At 41.8% G+C, this 18666-nt stretch overlaps 4 protein-coding genes and 1 long non-coding RNA gene across 8 annotated transcripts; 3 read left to right on the forward strand and 2 right to left on the reverse strand.

Moving 5' to 3' along the window:
- Nucleotides 1-1256: 1256 nt before the first annotated feature.
- On the forward strand, nt 1257-11786 carry LOC120448170. Its single transcript, XR_005616089.1, has 2 exons — nt 1257-1325; nt 10824-11786. It is a non-coding gene; the product is annotated as an uncharacterized LOC120448170 (long non-coding RNA).
- LOC120448169 (alpha-ketoglutarate-dependent dioxygenase alkB homolog 7, mitochondrial) lies at nt 3464-4542 on the forward strand. Its single transcript, XM_039630007.1, has 4 exons — nt 3464-3595; nt 3673-3866; nt 3926-4093; nt 4147-4542. Exons 1-4 carry the CDS (start codon nt 3478-3480, stop codon nt 4489-4491), a joined length of 825 nt encoding a protein of 274 aa, XP_039485941.1. The 5' UTR covers nt 3464-3477; the 3' UTR covers nt 4492-4542.
- LOC120448168 lies at nt 6757-8336 on the forward strand. The gene has a single exon (XM_039630006.2). The coding sequence runs from the start codon at nt 6919-6921 to the stop codon at nt 8194-8196; it is 1278 nt and encodes a 425-aa protein (XP_039485940.1). The 5' UTR covers nt 6757-6918; the 3' UTR covers nt 8197-8336.
- Nucleotides 11787-13852: 2066 nt separating the features above from the next.
- Nucleotides 13853-18605, reverse strand: LOC120448651 (NADH-cytochrome b5 reductase 3). Of its 4 annotated transcripts, none has more exons than XM_039630780.1 (4): nt 18467-18605; nt 14876-15529; nt 14714-14813; nt 13853-14184 (listed from the first exon to the last, which is right to left on the reverse strand). In XM_039630780.1, the coding sequence occupies exons 1-4, from the start codon at nt 18488-18490 to the stop codon at nt 14012-14014; spliced, it is 951 nt and encodes a 316-aa protein (XP_039486714.1). In that variant the 5' UTR covers nt 18491-18605; the 3' UTR covers nt 13853-14011. The 4 variants fall into 4 exon arrangements, with proteins under 4 accessions (XP_039486714.1, XP_039486715.1, XP_039486716.1 ...); XM_039630781.2 differs by lacking the exon at nt 18467-18605 and adding an exon at nt 16504-16633; XM_039630782.2 differs by lacking the exon at nt 13853-14184 and adding an exon at nt 14281-14562 and having other exon boundaries at nt 14715-14813.
- LOC120448653 (serine/threonine-protein phosphatase 4 catalytic subunit) lies at nt 16802-18606 on the reverse strand. The gene is made up of 2 exons (XM_039630784.2): nt 18467-18606; nt 16802-18082 (listed from the first exon to the last, which is right to left on the reverse strand). Exon 2 carries the CDS (start codon nt 18004-18006, stop codon nt 17080-17082), a length of 927 nt encoding a protein of 308 aa, XP_039486718.1. The 5' UTR covers nt 18007-18082; nt 18467-18606; the 3' UTR covers nt 16802-17079.
- Between the last annotated feature and the right edge of the window lie 60 nt (nt 18607-18666).

Below are 18666 nucleotides of genomic sequence, written 5' to 3' on the forward strand. Positions count from 1 at the left end.
TGATACCAAACGAATTTGGCAACTAGCTGAGTATGGAAATCGAATGTATTATGCTTAAAAGTCTCTTGACTTAAACCAATTCGCCACTTGAGTATGAAACTCTTTTAAAGTTTCTTTATAAGTTAAAAAACTAACCTGATTACTTAACTCTATTTCAAACATACAGTACAAACGGTCGATAAATCAGTGGTAAGTGAATCTTAGTGTTAATTATTATTCTAAAATAATTATTTTATATTTTGGATTTTCAGGCAACGCGCGAGCACACCCGTGGAGGAAGGTCAGGGGGAGCTGTCAGCTGCATTTGCGGGGGTAAGCGTGGTGCCCCCCAGCCGCAGCCCAGAGGATCCCTCGGATTCCTCCGCCTCCGCGGCATTATTAGACGCGCAGAAGGCGCTTTTTCTTCGGCTGCCGAGCAGGGAGAAGAGTGAAGAACTTGAGGCGGCCTATCTACGGTTTGGCCTTAATTTTGTAAACCAGCGTCGAAATTAATAAAAATAATATAAGGAATAGTAAAAGTGGCAGTTTTTTGTGGGCGTGGGCGCTGCGTCTATATCTGGGAAACCTGCATGCCTAAATTCATTTCTAGCCTTTATAGCCCGCAATCACCATCCCAGAGCCCCCGTCACCAGCTTTACTTTCTCAAAAGCATTAAAAATGGAAACAACACTTATTGCCGCTGTAAAGGACCACCCATGTCTGTACGACAAAACTGTCCACGTGCCCCAGCACAAGGACCGGCGGCAACAGGCATGGGTGGAAGTTGGGACGGCGTGCCAAACCTCGCGTAAGTATAAAGAAAAATTGGTTAAGTGTATGTAATAATGCATTTCTTATAATTTTGCAGCCAGAAAGTGCAAGAAAAGGTGGTCGCAGCTGCGCCACCAATTCAACAAGGAGGTGGACAGGGTGGGCTCGAGGTGGCCGTGGAGGGAGAGTCTGCGGTTTTTGGAGGGGTTAGTGCACCGCAGGTAAGTGAATCTTATTGTTAATTTTTATTGTAAAATAATTATTTTATATTTTGCATTTTCAGGCAACGCGCAAGCACACCGGTGGAGGACGGCCAGGAGGAGCTGTCTGCAGCGTTTGCGGGGGTAATCGTGGCGTCCCCCAGCAGCAGCCCAGAGCCCACGGACGAGATCCCCACGGCGGCGTTTTTGGACCTGCAGAAGGCGCTCTTTCTCCGGCTGCCGACCAGGGAGAAGAGGGACGAACTGGAGACGGCCTTTTTAAGGTTCGGCCTTAACTTTGTAAACCGTCCAGAAAATAAATGAAAAAAAAAACCCTAAAAAATGTTTTGATATTTTTGATGAAGAAGACTCGAGGTGGCTCTGGAGGGAGGAATTATACCCAGAGCCCGCCTCCCCAGCCTAAAGCCCGACTCAAAGAGCCCGTATCCCGCAGCTCAGAATCCGCATCCCGCAGCCCAAACGGAAATCTGATACTACATCATAAAACTGTAGTAGGACTAGTCGGAAAAGTAGCTATTTAATTGATAAGAAATCATAGTTATTTGTTAAGTATATGTACATATATGAAGATTAATAATTTTTGAAAGGGTATATAAACTTCATTTTTGGTTTTACGTTATTCTTGTTTTACATTACTGTATTCTACGCCCGCAATCACCATCCCAGAGCCCCCATCACCAGCTTTACTATCTCAAAATCAGCCAAGCACTATGGAAGCTACACTTATTGCCGCTGTAAAGGACCACCCATGTCTGTACGACAAAACTGTCCACGTGCCCCAGCACAAGGACCGGCGGCAACAGGCATGGGTGGAAGTTGGGGCGGCGTGCCAAACCTCGCGTAAGTATGAAGAAAAATTGGTTGTGTATGTATGTAATAATGCAATTCTTATAATTTTGCAGCCAGAAAGTGCAAAAAAAGGAGGTCGCAGCTGCGCCACCAATTCAACAAGGAGGTGGACAGAGTAGACTCGAGGTGGGCGTGGAGGGAGAGCCTGCGGTTTTTGGAGGGGTTAGTGCACCGCAGGTAAGTGAATCTTATTGTTAATTTTTATTGTAAAATAATTATTTTATATTTTGCATTTTCAGGCAACGCGCGAGCACACCGGTGGAGGACGGCCAGGAGGAGCTGTCTGCAGCGTTTGCGGGGGTAATCGTGGCGTCCCCCAGCAGCAGCCCAGAGCCCACGGACGAGATCCCCACGGCGGCGTTTTTGGACTTGCGGAAGGCGCTCTTTCTCCGGCTGCCGACCAGGGAGAAGAGGGACGAACTGGAGACGGCCTTTTTAAGGTTCGGCCTTAACTTTGTAAACCGTCCAAAAAATAAATGAAAAAAAAAACCCTAAAAAATGTTTTGATATTTTTGATGATAGTATTACCACATCTTTTCTTGCCTTTTTCAAAGTTTTATTGAATACTTAATATTAAATATTTATCTGCGGAACAGCGATGAAAGCGAGGAGCTGGAGGCGGCCTGGCAGAAGTTCGTTCGGCAATTTGATAATAGGCATTAGAATCAAAAAAAACATTAAAAATTTTTAAGTGTGAGTGTGGCAGTTTGTTTTTTTGTGGGCGTGGAAACGTAGATTAGCAATATGAAAAAAAAAATATCCGTACTCATATGTAATAATAAAAATCAAAGCGCGAAAATCAATAAAAGTTCTTGAAAATTGTTCTTTTTAATTAATTGTTTTAAACAAAATATATTGGCCTCAAATCATGTTTAATTTTGACGCAAAACAAAACATATTTTTTGGTCAAGTCTTTTCATTGAAGTAAAACAAGGTTAGAAAAGCTGAGAAGCGACCAGCCATTTGACACGTCTGCACCCTTCGAAGCTCAAATGAGTGTGAGCCGAAATGCACGCGGTCTCTCGGCAGTGTGACCGTAGGCATTGACGCTCTTCGTTAAGTATTTTATCATCGCGATCACTGTGAACTGAGATAACTGGTTACGTTGTTTCATGCCCTTATCGGAATATCGATAGATTTATCGAAACAGAGAAATTACTTTTTAAACGAGTTACCAAATTTTCAAACTATTCTAATTAGTGTCATGATGCCATCGAACCAAACAGACAGAAAATTGGGTTTTCATAGCCGTCTGTCGGCAATTCCAAAGAGAAGGCAGATACCGTAAATTACACTTATCCTGCGACGACTGGATCGTTCCCTTATGTTCTAGACCATTTAACATTTCAGAACATTACTCGTGGCCGAGTGTGTACAAGATTAGTTTTACAATCCAAGTCGATCTATCTGGCCGCTCAAGCGACTCAAAAGTGAGTTGAGGTCAGATTAGATTGATACCAACTAGCTGAGCATGGAATGTGCTTAAAAGTCTCTTGACTTAAACCAATTCGCCACTTGAGTATCAAACTCTTTTAAAGTTTTAAAGTGATTACAAGCTTAACTCTATTTCAAATATACAGTATAAACGGTCGATAAATCAGTGACTATTAACAGTTCACCGGGTGGCAACGCCAGGATATTATCAAACAGCTGATTGATGGTTGTTTATTTTCAATTTGCACGTAACTTTCAAAACAATCAAATTCCTTCGGAAATGATTATCCAAAATAGGATTCCCCTTATAGGTCATATTTTAAGACGGTGTCATCAACAAGGTAAGTAGAAATATTTTTTCCACATATGTGCTCCCAAATTAAACTGCCTTTATAATTGATATTTGAATGTCATTAAGCGATGAAAATAAACGCTAGAAAAGACAACTTAACAGCATATTTTGGAAAATGGCCAGAAACGGAGCAGAAGGAATTTCGCCAGCATATGCGCATTATCGCGGATTTCATTAGTGAGCCAGAGGAACAGCAGCTTCACGAGGAAATCGAACCCTATATGAGCCGCCTGCGCTACGAGTTCGATCACTGGGACGATGTGGGATAAGATCACGAATATGTTTACATGGATGATAGATGATAACAGCCATCTTGCAGGCCATTCACGGTTTTCGGGAGACGGAGCGGAAGAAGTGGTTCCCCAAAAACAGAGAGGTCCTGGAGCGCGTGCGCCAAGTGGCCTTCGATGGAGCAATTATGCCCTATGTCCACATCCTGGATCTTGCGCCCGATGGCGTAATCAAGCCCCATGTGGATAGCACGCGAGTAAGTCTGGAATTACAGTGATAGATAGCATCATCGTTTTATCATCCTTTTAGTACTGCGGCAACACAATCTCCGGGATCAGCTTACTTAGCGACAGTGTGATGCGACTTGTGCGCACGGATGAGCAGCGATACCAACAGCAATCACCGGGAACTGCAACGCAACCGACATCCCAGGGGTCAGAGCCCGATGCAGCTTATCGCCATCAGCCGGAGGCGCCTCTGAAGAACAACTTTTACGCTGACATCCTGCTGCCACGCCGCTCCTTGTACATAATGAGCCACACGGCTCGCTACAACTTCACGCACGAGATACTATCCAAGGAGCACTCCCAGTTTCGGGGTACGCTGGTGCCAAAGACGCGTCGCATTTCCATCATTTGTCGCAACGAACCCTAAGCGGGGTATGCCATCCTGATTTAAATGAAAATAAAATTCCTATTTACTGCAGTCATGAGAGATAATTTTTATTAAATATATTTTGTTAGAATTGAACATATGTATAAGGAATAACATTGATAAAGTGACTTAAACCTACTCATGACGACTTATACGAATTTTAATACAATGTAATGCGAACAGAACATTTTTATTTGACTTTAGATTGTAGCTTAAATAACAACAAATCAGTGCTAGTATTATTGATATGTTTTTATGAATTTTTCACTGCGGCGCCACATTTTTTGATTTTAAATTCTGGTTAGGCGCGAAATCGGCGGTTTAAAAGCTCGCTGTTAGTTCCTCTGTTAAACTAACAGGAAGGGCTCATGTTAGTTCCACCAATCACAATTCGTCGTCTTATGTAAATAAGCAGTGTAATGAAGGCCGCAGAAGAAGACATTTTGTTTTTTTAAATAAGCGAGCTTTTACATGGTCGACAGGAAAATGGGAACTAAAATGGAAGTTAATAGCCATTTTTCTTTTTTAATTTAAATTAATTATTGGAAAACATTGTCTTTTCGATATAATTTAGAGTTTTACAGCATGTAATTGCATGGAAAATGGAATGGAAATGGAAAGAACATTTTTAGAATGTTTCATTAATTACCTTAAAAACTGAAGTAAAATAAGATTGCGGAAAACTTGACAAAGCTGATCAAGAATATACATATATATTTTCTATTTTGGGCACTGAATCCAAGAATTTATAATAAGAAACAAATAAATGTTTTATGTATTTCATGAAACTTGGGGAGATTAATAAAAAAAGTACACGAATTGCTTACATTTTTTGTATACAATTTTAATTTATTCTTAAACGGCGATTTGGATGATTTAGTCAAAGACATTATAATAACAAGATGCGTAACGGCCATACATTGGTTTTGCACTATGCAGCCACTTTTTTGGTGACGGCCGAAATTGCTCTCTTTTCGCTCGCCAAAAATTGCTAGAAGACGATTTTCGGGCCGAAATCAATTTTGATCTAAGAAACAAATTTGATTAATGTTTTGGTCAATTTCGATTCGTAACTCTTATGGTTTGAAAGAAGTTTTTAATACCCGTTACTCGTAGAGCATTTCTTACCACCCATAATTGCGCGCTTTTTTTAAAATATCAAAATAAAATATAAAAAAATAATTTAAGTGAATCTTATTTGCATTTTAAATACTGAAAATTGGTAATTTTTATACTAGTAATTTGACTAAATAACTATAGTAAATAATTAAAATGTATATAAAGTAAATTATTAAAACTACTGTAATTTAAAACAAAGAATTTTCAAAAAAAAAAGAAATTACATTTAAAATATTTCATAAAAATAATTCATAAAATAAAATATTAATTATAACATAAATAAAAATATGGAAATTCTTTATTGCAAAATTGATTTCATTGATGCACGAAGTGCGGACATAAGCACCGAAGAATCATTGACGTCTTATATTTTTCACACGTCGCACGCTGAATACTCTAATGAAAACTATTCTAATATAAAATCATATTTGAAAATTATTATGCATTATTAGGTACATAGATTGTTCTATTATTATTTCTATGTTGAATTTAAGTATTTGTTATGTTAAGGCAATGCAAAACTAGAGTTTTTAAGTGGTGGCAATTTATAAAAAATAATATAGATTTAAAGTCTAAGAACTTCTAAAATGAAGGGCATATTTTGTCATTTTTACAATGCTTGTGCATACGTGTGCACCAATACAGTGGTCAGCTGTCGCTGTATGCGTACAAGAGAGCTGATGGCTCTAGAGCTCTCCGCTCACTGGCTTTTGAACAAAATTTCGAGAAAGCCTGGAGCCACTTGAAAAGCCACCACGAAAAAATCGTGTGCAAAAAAATCGTATGGCGTTACGCATCTTGTTATTCTAATGTCTTTGATTTAGTTGTCGTTCGGGGCTTGTTTCAAGCTTGAATACAATATATTTAATATGTTGTGTGGCCTCAACAGTTTTGCTTTTTAGAGTTTCTAAAATATTTCTCTTTGTTGAGTCCCACTGTACAGGTTCCGCTTTCCGCTCTAAAATAAATCAATTGCTCTGATCGGACTATCGTAGTACATTTTCACTTATGCCTGAGTCATATTTGTGGTGTGAACGAAAATGCTCAAAATGATAACAACACTTCTGATGTCGTTTACTTTCTGCATCGGTGTATACTAATATATACACACAGATACATTTATTATTGCTTTAAACTGATAATACTTATTGCTGATTTTGATAGGCAGTTTGTTTTTTTTTTTACCATTTCTTAGTCAAGAAGCCGGGGAATTCCCGACATAGTCGTACTTTCTGCGAAAATATTGGCCAACGAAATAATCCGGCCTCAGTCGATTCGCGAATACGAAAGTGTCCGGAACATCCAGAAATGAGCGGAACACGCGATGAAGATTCTGTGAATCTAGAAATCTTCAAACTGAACACCTACTGCTGGGAAAGGATACTGTCCTATTTAAGCCTCACTGAGCAACTACATCTCGCCGCCTCAAATCGTCAGCTTCAAGTGCTTTTCGAAACGCTACAACATAGGTATAGGATCATTACAGAAAGCGACACCGCGAATATCGGCGAAACGGAGATCCAACAGCTACTGGACATTGTTAGAGAGCATGTGATCAGCTATGAGACCCCACTGGATCCCCATTCTGTGCAGGAGCAGTACTTGTGGCTGTTGCGGGACTACTGCTCGAACCTGCGACACCTCAAAATGTCTTTTCGACGCCCCAGGTGGCACGATTTGTTGCAATTGAAGAGTCTAACATCGCTACATGTCAGCCTGCACTTTCCGAATCAAGGCATGTATATGGATTTTGTGTGTAGCCTAAGGGCTCTGCCGCACCTAAAGAAACTCAAATTGGAGGCGACATCTTATACGGGAGACGGACTTCTTGTACTGGAGAATTTGGAGTCCTTGGAGATTGGCAGCCAACGCGGATTTGATGCCAGCATTTTGGCTTCGTGCTGCATGACAATGAAGCAGTTGTGCCACCTTAACATGGGTGAATACACCGTCAACCTTACAGCTGAAGACTTTCGTGTAATTGTGAAAAAGGGCCGAAATCTGGAGCGGCTCGCTTTTAATACAAGTCTGCAAGAATATGTGCCATACGAAATTGTCTACCAGCTCCCCAAATTGAAACACTTGCAGTTGTGGCATGTGGACTTTCTTAAACTTCGTTTAATCGAGGGACTTATTCGAAAACCGGGCACTCCGTTGGAAAGCCTTATTTTGGTGGGACACACCCTGGAAATGGCACAAGTGGAGCATATCTGCGAGATTTCTTCACTTCGTGAGCTGTCTGTCTCCTGTAACACAGCTTTCACAAAAAGTCTTCTAAGCCTGAAGAATTTAGAAATTTTGGACGTCAAAATGTCAGATGTTACCAACGATCAGCTATTAAAGCTTCTGGAAGGATGTCCACTTTTAAAAGTATTTGGTGTCCGGTCGTGCAGGCTAATCACCTTCGACTTTGTGCAAGAAGCAATAAGATTGTATAATCGCAGAAAAATTCGAATCTATTTGCATAAGTCATCTGTTAATTGGAGCACTCTGCCAATAATGAATAACAATAGTAATATTCAGTTCATAAAAGGCTATTTAAGGAATCCCATATTGATTAACAAAGATACTTGTGAAATTGATTAAAGAGTTGATTTTTACTCAACAACAAAAAGCTTATCAATTATACGGAATCGTTGATATTTATATGTACATTCTTCAGTAATGTAATGTAATGTATCAACAAAATTAACTGTCGTAAGTGCCAAAGAATTTCAAAGCGTTTTTACTTTGTGAATTATGAACATAAAAATGGTTTTAAATGTAAAATGGCTTTTATTTAACTTAAGGGATACTTGGTGTTTTGGGCAGCCAGCGCACAGTGGTCAATGGGCCAAAAGTAAAAAAATATTTGGTTTTGCTTTATTGTAACCATTCTCCTAAAGAATGAGTGCGAAACAGAGAACATAAAATTCATTTGGTTTTGCAGCGTGTGCAACTTGCAAGTGACGGTCGCAGTTAAATTAATATAACACGTTTAAAACAACGTATTTTTGCAATGGAACACATTAATATTGTAATCAAAGGTATTTATTATTGTTTTTTTGCTGTTTATGAGTTTCTGGCATGTTTTTTTACACAAAACAATGCCGCCTCGCTGTTTTCGTGTTTGTTTTGTTTCATTTTCTTGATCTGTTTAACTATGATTTTGGGTATTGCTTTGTTTTGTGTTCTTATGAGTAAATTATGTTTAGATTTACGGTAAATGTTTTTTTTATCTTTTTAAATTTTAAATGATGTTAAACTGAGAATTGAAGAATCTGGCGATGCAGCGGTGAGTTGGGGTGGATTGTCTTCTTTGTTCAGCCAGTGGTAAGGTCGAGTGGGTGTGTTCTTCTCAGGCTTCTGCCTGTTCTACTATTGTCCAGTAGGTTAGGGGGTTTTCCATACTGCTTGCGTACTAGAGGACTGCATAACACCATTCTCTTTGTTTGCATTTAGAGTACTCATTGGTTTTAGTAGGTATTCAGAATATATTCCATTCAGTTTTCGCGATCTCTTTGCGTTCACTTCGTATGCGTTCGGAGTTTTGGGCACCCGAGCGAAACGAAGTCAATGAACGCAATGCGTTCCTTGCGCTGAGCCTTCTGATCTCGCCTAGTACTGGTGAAATGCCTAGTTCGTTGGAATGCCTAGTTTCGTGGTACGGGTGTGCGTCAGGGACAATTTTCAACCATTTGTTCTGGAACCGCTGTATTTTTAGGCGGTTTGAAACCACAGCTGTATCCCGTAGGTCCAGATCGGCTAGAGTATTGTATTGTGTATTGTCGGAAGTTTTATGTTTTGCTCAGGCTTTAACCTTCTTCCGATTAGCCAGAGAAGCTATTTCAGGCCCAAGTCAGCCTGGTTGCGCTTATCGATGTGATGGGGACGAGTGAGCCTGCGATCCAGGGTCAGCCCTATGCACATTTGGAATGGTGTCTCCGGTTAGAGACAGGTGGGCATTCTACTCTGCTCAGAGCGAACGTAGATTGGGAGGATTTTTCAGGGTTCACTTCTATGTTTCAGCGATGCAACCAAGGGCTAATTGCATCCAGTTGACTTTGTATGATGGCTGTGGCTTTTTCGGGAACAGAGGTGTCGTCAAGGTGTAGGAAAGCGGTGTCGTCAGCGTATGTGGCAATAGTTAGGTTTCTGGAGGGATTGGTGAGAAGGTCTGAGGTATGGAGGGTGTAGAGAATGGGTCCAAGGACGCTGACTTGTGGTACTTCGGCTCTAATGGGCCTAGGCGAGCTTTTTGAGCTTCCACATCTAACTCGGAATACTCTATTCTCCGTGTAGGATCTAAGACGGTCATAGTGAAACTGGGAAGATGGGATTTAATTTTGTAAAGGAGTCCAGGGTAACACATTTTGCCAAACGCCGTCCAGCATTACGGCACAGCAATATTTCTACTTCTCGAATGCTATTCGCTCAACGAGTCGGTTACATTGTTTAGGCGTTCCGTGGGAGAACAAAACCGCTAATGAGACAGCATTAAGAAAAACGAATACTTAGGAATGCTACTTTCAAGTGCTTCAGGGATCGGAATCAAAACCGAGACGGGATCACTTATTGCGATTTGTGGTTGTGTGTGCACATTTCTGAAACATATATATGTATATGGACAATTCCACGCGAATTCTTCCATTTCTTCCATTTTTTGTCCCGTGCGACAGAGGTAGTTTTTTGCAATTATCTTGAAAATGAAAAGTTGGCCGAACTCAACTTTTTCACCAATAGTAGAGCTATGGAAGAGTTATAATTTAAACCTACTCGCCAAATTTAAAATGCTTTAATTGTGTATTTTTTTCCTTTAAAAGTGTAATTATTAGCTATTTAATTGATAAGAAATCATAGTTATTTGTTAAATATATGTACATGTACATAGATGAATAATTTTGAAAGGGTATATAAACTTCATTTTTGGTTTTACGTTATTCTTGTTTTACATTACTATATTCTACGCCTGCAATCACCATCCCAGAGCCCCCGTCACCAGCTTTACTTTCTCAAAACCATTTAAACAATATGGAAGCACATCTAATTGCCGCTGTAAAGGACCACCCATGTCTGTACGACAAAACTGTCCACGTGCCCCAGCACAAGGACCGGCGGCAACAGGCATGGGTGGAAGTTGGGGCGGCGTGCCAAAAGTCCCCATCATATTTTAAGAACAGGTGGTCACAGCTGCGCCACCAATTTAACAAGGAGGTGGTCAAAGAAGACTCGAGGTGGCTCTGGAGGGAGGAATTATACCCAGAGCCCGCCTCCCCAGCCTAAAGCCCGACTCAAAGAGCCCGTATCCCGCAGCTCAGAATCCGCATCCCGCAGCCCAAACGGAAATCTGATACTACATCATAAAACTGTAGTAGGACTAGTCGGAAAAGTAGCTATTTAATTGATAAGAAATCATAGTTATTTGTTAAGTATATGTACATATATGAAGATTAATAATTTTTGAAAGGGTATATAAACTTCATTTTTGGTTTTACGTTACTCTTGTTTTACATTACTGTATTCTACGCCCGCAATCACCATCCCAGAGCCCCCGTCACCAGCTTTACTATCTCAAAAGCAGCCAAGCACTATGGAAACAACACTTATTGCCGCTGTAAAGGACCACCCATGTCTGTACGACAGAAGTGTCCACGTGCGCCAACACAAGGACCGGCGGCAACAGGCATGGGCGGAAGTTGGGGCGGCGTGCCAAACCTCGCGTAAGTATGAAGAAAAATTGGTTGTGTATGTATGTAATAATGCAATTCTTATAATTTTGCAGCCAGAAAGTGCAAAAAAAGGAGGTCGCAGCTGCGCCACCAATTCAACAAGGAGGTGGACAGAGTAGACTCGAGGTGGCCGTGGAGGGAGAGTCTGCGGTTTTTGGAGGGGTTAGTGCACCGCAGGTAAGTGAATCTTATTGTTAATTTTTATTGTAAAATAATTATTTTATATTTTGCATTTTCAGGCAACGCGCGAGCACACCGGTGGAGGACGGCCAGGAGGAGCTGTCTGCAGCGTTTGCGGGGGTAATCGTGGCGTCCCCCAGCAGCAGCCCAGAGCCCACGGACGAGATCCCCACGGCGGCGTTTTTGGACCTGCAGAAGGCGCTCTTTCTCCGGCTGCCGACCAGGGAGAAGAGGGACGAACTGGAGGCGGCCTTTTTAAGGTTCGGCCTTAACTTTGTAAACCGTCCAGAAAATAAATGAAAAAAAAACCCTAAAAAATGTTTTGATATTTTTGATGAAGAAGACTCGAGGTGGCTCTGGAGGGAGGAATTATACCCAGAGCCCGCCTCCCCAGCCTAAAGCCCGACTCAAAGAGCCCGTATCCCGCAGCTCAGAATCCGCATCCCGCAGCCCAAACGGAAATCTGATACTACATCATAAAACTGTAGTAGGACTAGTCGGAAAAGTAGCTATTTAATTGATAAGAAATCATAGTTATTTGTTAAGTATATGTACATATATGAAGATTAATAATTTTTGAAAGGGTATATAAACTTCATTTTTGGTTTTACGTTATTCTTGTTTTACATTACTGTATTCTACGCCCGCAATCACCATCCCAGAGCCCCCATCACCAGCTTTACTATCTCAAAATCAGCCAAGCACTATGGAAGCTACACTTATTGCCGCTGTAAAGGACCACCCATGTCTGTACGACAAAACTGTCCACGTGCCCCAGCACAAGGACCGGCGGCAACAGGCATGGGTGGAAGTTGGGGCGGCGTGCCAAACCTCGCGTAAGTATGAAGAAAAATTGGTTGTGTATGTATGTAATAATGCAATTCTTATAATTTTGCAGCCAGAAAGTGCAAAAAAAGGAGGTCGCAGCTGCGCCACCAATTCAACAAGGAGGTGGACAGAGTAGACTCGAGGTGGCCGTGGAGGGAGAGTCTGCGGTTTTTGGAGGGGTTAGTGCACCGCAGGTAAGTGAATCTTATTGTTAATTTTTATTGTAAAATAATTATTTTATATTTTGCATTTTCAGGCAACGCGCGAGCACACCGGTGGAGGACGGCCAGGAGGAGCTGTCTGCAGCGTTTGCGGGGGTAATCGTGGCGTCCCCCAGCAGCAGCCCAGAGCCCACGGACGAGATCCCCACGGCGGCGTTTTTGGACCTGCAGAAGGCGCTCTTTCTCCGGCTGCCGACCAGGGAGAAGAGGGACGAACTGGAGACGGCCTTTTTAAGGTTCGGCCTTAACTTTGTAAACCGTCCAAAAAATAAATGAAAAAAAAAACCCTAAAAAATGTTTTGATATTTTTGATGATAGTATTACCACATCTTTTCTTGCCTTTTTCAAAGTTTTATTGAATACTTAATATTAAATATTTATCTGCGGAACAGCGATGAAAGCGAGGAGCTGGAGGCGGCCTGGCAGAAGTTCGTTCGGCAATTTGATAATAGGCATTAGAATCAAAAAAAACATTAAAAATTTTTAAGTGTGAGTGTGGCAGTTTGTTTTTTTGTGGGCGTGGAAACGTAGATTAGCAATATGAAAAAAAATATCCGTACTCATATGTAATAATAAAAATCAAAGCGCGAAAATCAATAAAAGTTCTTGAAAATTGTTCTTTTTAATTAATTGTTTTAAACAAAATATATTGGCCTCAAATCATGTTTAATTTTGACGCAAAACAAAACATATTTTTTGGTCAAGTCTTTTCATTGAAGTAAAACAAGGTTAGAAAAGCTGAGAAGCGACCAGCCATTTGACACGTCTGCACCCTTCGAAGCTCAAATGAGTGTGAGCCGAAATGCACGCGGTCTCTCGGCAATGTGACCGTAGGCATTGACGCTCTTCGTTAAGTATTTTATCATCGCGATCACTGTGAACTGAGATAACTGGTTACGTTGTTTCATGCCCTTATCGGAATATCGATAGATTTATCGAAACAGAGAAATTACTTTTTAAACGAGTTACCAAATTTTCAAACTATTTTAATTAGTGCCATGATGCCATCGAACCAAACAGACAGAAAATTGGGTTTTTATAGCCGTCTGTCCGTTGATAAGCGCGAAGGAGGTTTTTAAAATGAAGCAAAGCCAAAAAGAAGGCAGATACCATAAATTACACTTATCCTGCGACGACTGGATCGTTCCTTTATTTTCGAGACATGTTTCCTTTTTTAAAGGCTACAAAAGTGGTTCGGTAACATCAATGTTAAACAACATAAATGTTTAGCAATAACGATGTTCGGCAACATCTGTTTTCTCTTTCAAGTCATCGATAACACTATAAACAATATAAACATAAAACTTTACACTAATTAAGGTTTTTATTCGCTTGGCTGTCGATCACATTGACTCTATGCCGAAATCTGGGCGAACTGGGCTTTAGATGAGCTGGTAAGAGGCAACATATAAAGAGGAATATAACAAAACTAAAATGCAATTTCGTCCTATAATGCCCATTATATTAGTAGGCAAAACGGGTGTCCGGGTGGTAGCCAAGCTTGTCCAGCGACGGATTGCAGGCAAAGTTAATCATAGGTGGTGGGCCGCAAAGCAACACAATGGTATCGTCATTGGCCGGAAGCAGGTGGGCGGCGATCATGTCCTCATTGATGAAGCCAACACTGTACTGCCAACCTATTTACGAAATATGAAAGAAAATCAATATTAGTAAAGCATTTAAAGGCATAGAGGTGTTCTAAGCAAGACCTGGTGAACACAATCAAACCCACTGGCTCAGCATTGTAAAATGAAATCAAAACACAGGAATAGTATCTATGTTCCCAGCTGGATCAACTCCTAATAGCTGAACCTCTGCTCGGCCCGGTGACCAAGCCGTTCCAGGCCCGGAATGCAGGTGTAGTTAACCATGGGCGGAGGACCACACAGTAGGCACAGCGTGTCCTCGTCCGGTGCATACAGATGCTGCTGCATCATGTCATCGTTTACGTGGCCAGTGTTGTAGGACCAAGCTACAAAGCGCGCGTTTCCCGATCGCGGCATGCGTTTAATAGCAGCATGGTTCAAGGGGCAGACACAAGATTCTTAACATAATAGATGCTTGGCAAATAGCTAAGTGAATCTCCGGATGGTGATGAAGATGCTTCATGCGAGTGTGCCTGATGAGCTGTATGAGCTGTTTAGCTCCTTTATTACTGCAACTCACCTTCGCCGGCCTTGTCAACTGTGTACCAGACCTTAAACTGGTCAGGATGCTTCTCGGCCAGTTCGTCCAACTCCGCACGCAGCAGAATATCCTTTTCGCTCTGTAATGCAAGGAATACAACAATATTAATTAACTTGGCTAACTAAAGGGCTCGCTAATTACCTGATTGGCGAAGAGCAACGCCAGTTCAGTCTTATCCTTGTCGCTGCGCTTGAGCACTTCTCTGGCCAATTGGAGCATTGGAGTAATGCCAGTGCCGCCGGCAATCATGTTGACCCGCTTGGCGGACACGAGCTTGGGCGGATCCTTGCGCAACTTTTTTATGGAGAAGGTGCCATTGCCGAGATATTGTAGCCTACCCGAGGGTCCGCGGAACGAGATCTTGTCCCCCAACTCGAGCTGCTCCAGGTGTTGCGTCATTTTACCGCCGGCCGGGAACTTGGGATGCGTGTCCTTGAAGTACACCTTGACGACTAGGTCGACGTAGCCCACATCCTCATCGGACGATATAGGTGTGTATGGCCGAATCACCAGTTCATTGTCGATGGTGGCAATCAGATGAATGTGCTGACCAACAGGCAGGCCAAGGACGTGCTGCTTGGAGGGCAATCCAAACCGGAATCTCCTAGTGTCATGGCTCAGATTCTCCTTTTCGATGAGTGGCAGCAGATACTTGTCGTTGGGATCCACAAGCGTGCGCAGCCTGGCGGTGCGATTGGGTTCCCGGCGTGGTTTCGTGGACTTTTTATTCAGCAGATAATGGACGATCAGGGCGCCTGCGAGTACGGCGACCACACCCACCGCTAGTGGCACAAACTGGAAAGGAATAGACAAAGGTTAGATATGTGGAATAACAAGTTCAAAACACTTATGTATATGTAAATTATATTTTATATTTATCATATGGTTGTCATTAAATCTTTATTAATACTTTGAACTAATTTGAATACTGGACCTTTAGGTAGTTTTTTTTTAGGCTGATTGCACAGATTCCTTTTTATAAGTAAATATAGCATAATAACAATCTAATCTATATGACTTCGCCCTACCTAACCTTGCATAATACATGACGGAATACGTCACGTAATAATAGTACAAATAGTGAGGAATGGGAAAATATATACCTTCATCTATATGACAAAAATATGTACATCTACTACATATGTATATTTTTATTGTAAAATGATATTTAAATTATTGAATCAGATTAGAATAATACTATTGGTCCCGATCAGAAATTATTATATCTTTAGGCAAGTCTAATGATAGTTTCCACCTATAAATGTCATGTCACCATGAATTGGTATGTATGTATGTTACATATGTACGACGTTATCTGGTTTTTTAATTAAGATAATTTTTAATCCAGTAGCGTGTAGCGTGATTCTCGATTTAATGAAAGGTCACTGCGACTGGTGGAAATTACCGGCACTGATAAGAGCCACAAAAATATAAACACACAACTCGCATAGTGATTATTTGTACACGACAGTGATATTTGCGATTGCAAAGGCGCCCTTTAAAAAAGCAGCTGCTAATTGGGGTTACTAGCTTTAGACATCCAACTTTGGCCCCATATCAAAAGCGACCTTGAGCTTCTCATTAATATACATGAATGTATTTTATTTTTTTTTTGCTTTTGCTTTGGCAACAAGTCTGAAACCCATTAGCCATGACGTCACACGCACTGGTGGATAAACAGAGAGCGCGAATTGGAAAAGAGAAATGGATAGAGCGCAGCAAATGGAAATGTAAATGGAAGTAAAAAAAAGGTTTGCACTTGAACTTACATCGAATTCCGTCATATTATTACAAAACACTTGTTATAAACTGGCTAATTTCCGATTTGAATTTCACACCGAACTCGAAAGTAAGCGAATCGTGCGTCCGCGTGCCGCCGATTCCAATTTCCAATTGAAATGAAGCCAAGTCATCGTGTGAAATAGCCGCTACAACTACAACTCTCTCTCGCTCTCTCTTTCTTTCGCTCTCTGCGATAAGATGCAAAGTCAGCACAGTGGCTGCTAAAAATATGGACTCACTTGCTTAGCAAGTAAAGTGACAGTCGGCAGAAGGTCTAGCTACATACATTTGCACGTATGTATTTCTCAATTTAAAATGAAAGGTAGTTGTACTCTTAGTGCATTACTTTTAGTTGCATATAAACCTGCATATAAAGACAAAAGTCGCCAGAGTCAAAGTAAGTAAACGGAAATCTAGCTAGATGTTTTACTGAGTACATGTATTTTATTGATTACGAGACTAGGAGTATTTGGGAATGGAAAATATCGTTTTTGTAGTGACTAGTAGGTTCTGCCGGTTGCAAAAGTAATAATTTTAGGGATAAGATTCAGGACGTGATTAAATCATAGAAAAAATTGACGACAACGCTTTTTCGGTTTCCTTGGCTGAGGCTTGGAGTGCAACTCCGGCGCTTCAAACACTTCAAAATCGTAATCCCCAACAGAATTTATACGCAGAATGGCCGCTTTGTTGCCGCAGCGATAGCAATAGTTGGGTGCTGACCAGATAGTCACCAGCTTTTGCCCAAAATGCCACCGAAAGCCATCCCTGGCCAACTGGTGAGCCCTGCATATGAGAGAGATACCATTGTTGCGGGTGAACTGCTCCACAACATCGCCGCCAAAGAGCTTTCCATGCCCACGTGGCGACGCCGTCCATCCAGGCGCTTCCTGGGGATCACTCCAGAGGAGATCAGCTATGACTCCACTTTCGGGTATCTCGTGGCAGCGATCCAGTTTACGGAATTCATCCAATCGCTGGATCTCCGGCGACAAGCCGCCATGAACGCAAAATATATTGCCATCAATGATCGCCGCCAGCGGCAAGAGATCGAACACACGGCAACACATCCTCCAGACATTCGCAGAGCCGTACTGTGCAAGGCACTCATCGTAGAATCCATAGGATCGAGTTGCACTGCGACACTCATGGTTACCCCGCAACAGGGTAACCTGTGCCGGATGTCGCACTTTGAGAGCAGCTAGCAGAAGAAAGGTCTCCACGCTGTTTTTGCCCCGATCCACCAGGTCGCCCAGGAACAAGTAGCGTTGCTGCTGCACCGATCCGCCCAGTTCCAGCAGGTGGAGCAGATCCTCGAACTGCCCGTGTATGTCGCCGCATACGATTTGCGGACTCTGCAGGCTCAGTAGATTCGCCTCGCTGACGAGCAAGTCACTCAATGAGCGGCATAGCTGGCGAACCTCCAACTCCTTGGGCAGACGGACCGGCACATGGCGCAGATTTTCCACCAGACGATCCACATCACTCATTCCTCAGGTCACAAGGCAGGCATCATCTCTATTCTTAAGTCGGCGACGTCACTGGGCAACAGTGGTGGGAAAGAAACTATTGATTGTTTTAGTATGAGCCTATAAATGAGTTAAATGATCAGGTGCATATGGTGCAAACTATTTGTATGGTGCAAGCATTTCGTACTCTCAATTATTCGAACTCCTATATTCATAATTTAAAATAATAACATTGATATCAACTGGGTACCAATAGATGTGCCTAGATAGTTCCCATCACTGTTGGCCAACAATTTGGGAAAAAGCGAAACCACCTAGACATTAGGCATTTGGCCAAGAGAAAAACATGATCATCGCTGACAACTATGAAATCTGAGGGGTATGGAACAAGATGGATGTGGGCGGGGCAGGTGGTGATGCGAGTCGGGAGTTATGTAAACATACCAGCGAATAGAATTGGACTTAGTTGCAAGTAACTTACATTGCTCTCAACGATGCGGGCCATGACCAATGGAAAATCAATGCAGTCGCGGCTCAAATCCCTTATATAATCCGCTATTTGCACCGACACCACGCACTTACTTTATATCAAACAGCCCAGTGCCGACTAAACTAATATGCAGACTAATCGGCGAGATGGTGAAAGCAATGTTTTCATTTCCACGCACTCTCAGTTTTGGT

The sequence above is a fragment of the Drosophila santomea genome, chromosome 3L (genome assembly GCF_016746245.2).
Source record: "Drosophila santomea strain STO CAGO 1482 chromosome 3L, Prin_Dsan_1.1, whole genome shotgun sequence".
Classification (NCBI taxonomy): domain Eukaryota; kingdom Metazoa; phylum Arthropoda; class Insecta; order Diptera; family Drosophilidae; genus Drosophila; species Drosophila santomea.

Bases quoted from the DNA above. Each gene is read 5' to 3' on its own strand.
- LOC120448651 (XM_039630782.2), bottom strand. From the start codon at position 18,490: ATGGCCCGCATCGTTGAGAGCAAT. The intron at 14,814-14,875 runs GTAATTAGCGAG...CTTGCATTACAG, and splicing joins CGTTGCTCTTCGCCAATCAG to AGCGAAAAGGATATTCTGCT. The intron at 14,563-14,714 runs GGTGAGTTGCAG...TTGAACCATGCT, and splicing joins CAGTTGACAAGGCCGGCGAA to GCTATTAAACGCATGCCGCG.
- LOC120448168 (XM_039630006.2), top strand. From the start codon at position 6,919: ATGAGCGGAACACGCGATGAAGATTCTGTGAATCTAGAAATCTTCAAA.
- LOC120448169 (XM_039630007.1), top strand. From the start codon at position 3,478: ATGGTTGTTTATTTTCAATTTGCACGTAACTTTCAAAACAATCAAATT. The intron at 3,867-3,925 runs GTGGGATAAGAT...GCCATCTTGCAG, and splicing joins AGTTCGATCACTGGGACGAT to GCCATTCACGGTTTTCGGGA. The intron at 4,094-4,146 runs GTAAGTCTGGAA...TCATCCTTTTAG, and splicing joins CCCATGTGGATAGCACGCGA to TACTGCGGCAACACAATCTC.
- LOC120448653 (XM_039630784.2), bottom strand. From the start codon at position 18,006: ATGAGTGATGTGGATCGTCTGGTGGAAAATCTGCGCCATGTGCCGGTC.